The 3,159-nt window shown below is 42.4% G+C and overlaps 1 protein-coding gene across 1 annotated transcript in view; it reads left to right on the top strand.

Moving 5' to 3' along the window:
• Positions 1-512: 512 nt before the first annotated feature.
• Positions 513-3,159, top strand: part of LOC132290536 (small ribosomal subunit protein bS1m-like) — a 6,871-nt gene continuing 4,224 nt past the window's right edge. The window contains exon 1 of the mRNA XM_059790120.1: positions 513-3,159. This exon is cut by the window's right edge and continues 4,224 nt beyond it. Within this exon, the coding sequence (XP_059646103.1) occupies positions 1,370-1,972 (603 nt within the window). The 5' untranslated portion in view covers positions 513-1,369 and the 3' untranslated portion in view covers positions 1,973-3,159.

Here is a 3,159-nt window from a genome sequence, read left to right as displayed (position 1 = left end):
TGAGAGAGTTTCGGTTATGTACTATAATCATAAGCATTTTCGTAAAGATATGCAAGCTCAGAATAAAAGGTTCACCAATCAATTCACTGTGGTACCTAAGTAGCTAGCTGGGTATGTCGGCTTGAAAGTGAAAGTGCTAGCTCTCCCTTTTTCTACCCTGGTCATTCCTTCTTCTTCTTCAAGCTCAAGATAGGGCACCTATTCATCAAGCCCTCTTTATCCGGATCTGGCATTCCTGGGATACAGACTCTGAGCCCCAATCTCATCCCTTTCCTCTCGCGAGCCAACCTTTAGTTGGATTTTCACTCTAGATCACACCTCAATCCAGCAAAATGCAGTATAAAGAACCATAGGCTCGTAGATATAATACAATTGCTACTTACGAGGCGGACTATTCCATAGCGGACTATTTTTTAAAATTTCTGTTATTCTATAATAATAGTCCGTATTTGTACAGTTGACAATAAAGACAAGTCACATACCGGAAAAGATAAGAAAACAAGACCGGGTCGAAGTACACGATTCAAATCAGGTCAACACCTGGCTTGCTTCCTCAGGACGGATAATCATACTTTCTAGGAAAGGCGCCTTGGGGCAGAGATCGCGAATACTAAAAAGAGGGAATGCGATAGGCCCAACGCAAAAAGACAGCACGCGATAGGACAAATAAAAGACACAGGGCCAGCGTTCGGCGGCAAGACCTCTTGCCTTGACACTTGGAACGCATCCTTGCTTTCGAATTCCTCGGCGCTTGCACCTTTTCGACAACCCTTTACCACCCTGTTCGGCGACTCTTCCACCTTTGGTACGTGCGCATCCTCTTTCCACTTTGCCACATACCGACTCAGTGCTTTGGCACGAGTCCTAGCTTGAACCCTTTCGACCTTCTTGCTACCAAGTCGTGCTATAACCTCTTGAGGCCTGGTGATATTAGTCCTACTGACACGCAGCAGTGGGATGCTATTTGGCATCTTAAGGGTCCATATAGACTCAGACACTTCGTCTGGTTGGTCAGGCATGATAGACTTCTTACCAAGTATGCAAAAATGTGTCGTGGATTTGGTGGGGATACTGCTAGTTGTGATCTATGTGGAGCCTGCGAGGATTCAATTCATGTATTGCGAGATTGTCCCTTTGCTACAGACATTTGGAGAGTGCTGATTCCTCCTGCTTGCAACAATGAGTTCTTTGGTACCTCTTTGAAACCTTGGATTGACTGGAACCTTAAAACTGGCCCAGTACAAGATCTCCTCTGATTGGTCACTTATGTTTGCTGTTGCCACTCACACTCTCCGGTATTGGAGAAAGAAGAGAATTCTCAATCCACGTCTTTTGATCAATAGGAAGAGGAGGAGAAAAAAAGCTTAGGATGAACATCTATTTGAGTAGATCATTTAAAAGAGCTAATGTCAGTTTTAGATTATGTAGTGGAAACGCCGTACAATCTACAGTTTCGAGATTAGGGGAAGAAATGTTCTTGGTGGATGAAGCACCAGCGAAGACCATCAGTTGTATGCAAGATGAGACTCAAATATTACAAATCAACAGAGAAAACAGGTTTGAGAATAAGGTGGGATATAAGCATAGAGTAGTAGGGGAATCAATGAGCAAAAAACAGATTTTAGAGAGATTCTTCATCGATCTAGTAGTAGGGGAATCAATGAGCAAAGAGAGAGCAGCAGAAAGGGTCAATGATTTGGTGGGATACACAGAGAGAGTCGCGGGGCAAACGATGATTCTACCACGAAGATTCAGAAAAAACCGAGCTTGGATGGAACTGAACAAAATTTGGAAAACAAATCAAAAGGTCAAAGGATTCATTATTGAGAAAGCAAAAGGAGGGTATTCAGTAGCAATCGCAGGGTTCATTACCTTTCTACCATTCCGGACTCTCATAAGGAAAAGGATAGCAAATGATAGATTCAACATTGAGAGCATTAAAGAAAAAAGGATGAATATTGTGGTCTTCTAACAGCAGAAGAGAAAAAATAAAACTGAAGGATGAGCCAAAGAACCAAAAAAAGAGTTTCCATTACGAAGCATAGCGTATACTGATAACAATCTCTCACCTTAATCCATTCTTTTGTTGAGGGTGAACAAGAAGAAAAAGGGAAAAAGCACAAGATGAATATGAATCCTATCAGAGGAGGGTAGTTAGTTGGAGCAAATAGGCAATGACTCCTATTTACCCCTTAAAAGAAACAATAGGATTTTTGACTCATTTCACATATATATGAGACAAAGCTTTTTATGTTTTATGATTGGCTTCTTAGCAAAAAGAGTATTGTCCGCTTTCACTGCTTATGATTAAGAAGAAGCAGCCCTAAAGGAAGGACATGCGAGCGTTCTTTCTTTGACACCCGATCTGGCTGGGGTTTACTCATAACTGTCACCACGGAAGCAGATGAGGTAAAATGATGCCTAAAAATAAAGGTACACCAAGGAAGCGAAACTATAAGTACTTAATGAAACGCTTTTGTCTTGTTAGAGAGATGCGGCAGTAGCTCCTAAGCTTGAACCAGATGATGCGACATGCCCTAGCTGACTCTGTGGATCAAGCGGGTGTAGCGATCACTTCTATGACATGAATAGATTTGTTAACTTTTGCAAGGTATTGAACACAGTCTGAACCCTTCAGGTCGTTGTTGATGCAAGTTCCTATTGATCAAAGAAATTCTCCTCCCCTACTCGAATAAAGAATTTCTCCTTCATTCACCCGTATCTGAACCTCAAAGCCGATAGACGGAATTCACGAAGTCCACTATCCTACTCTACTCGCCCAGTCTCCCCTGTGTTTCGACCTCGGAGAGGAAGAAGCTGGGTCGTAGACTTTATGAGACGGGGGCGCGGATCATAGTTCTCTTTGCTCGACTCGAGTTTACCGACCAAACCAGTCACCAATGTGGAGGGTGGGGAGTCTATAGGCTACGATTCACGTAATTGCGAATTCATTTACTGATTGGCTAGCACATCGCCTAACAACCTAAAAAAGAAAGGCCGGTCCATACTAAGCATAAAATCCATATTTTCTAAATTATGTATCTCCTGTCAGACAATCTTCTTGAAATTGTTTTTTTCCTATTTGGCTTGCTCGAAGGCCTAGAGACTGATCCTATAGGCTTGGACTTAGAACATCTGCGCTTTGATTCGTGCTTGAGG

Source organism: Cornus florida, unplaced genomic scaffold, assembly GCF_030987335.1.
Source record: "Cornus florida cultivar Cherokee Brave unplaced genomic scaffold, ASM3098733v1 CherokeeBrave_3.0.0_Hap2_scaffold_258, whole genome shotgun sequence".
Classification (NCBI taxonomy): Eukaryota; Viridiplantae; Streptophyta; class Magnoliopsida; order Cornales; family Cornaceae; genus Cornus; species Cornus florida.
This window is presented reverse-complemented; position numbering and strand designations above follow the sequence as displayed.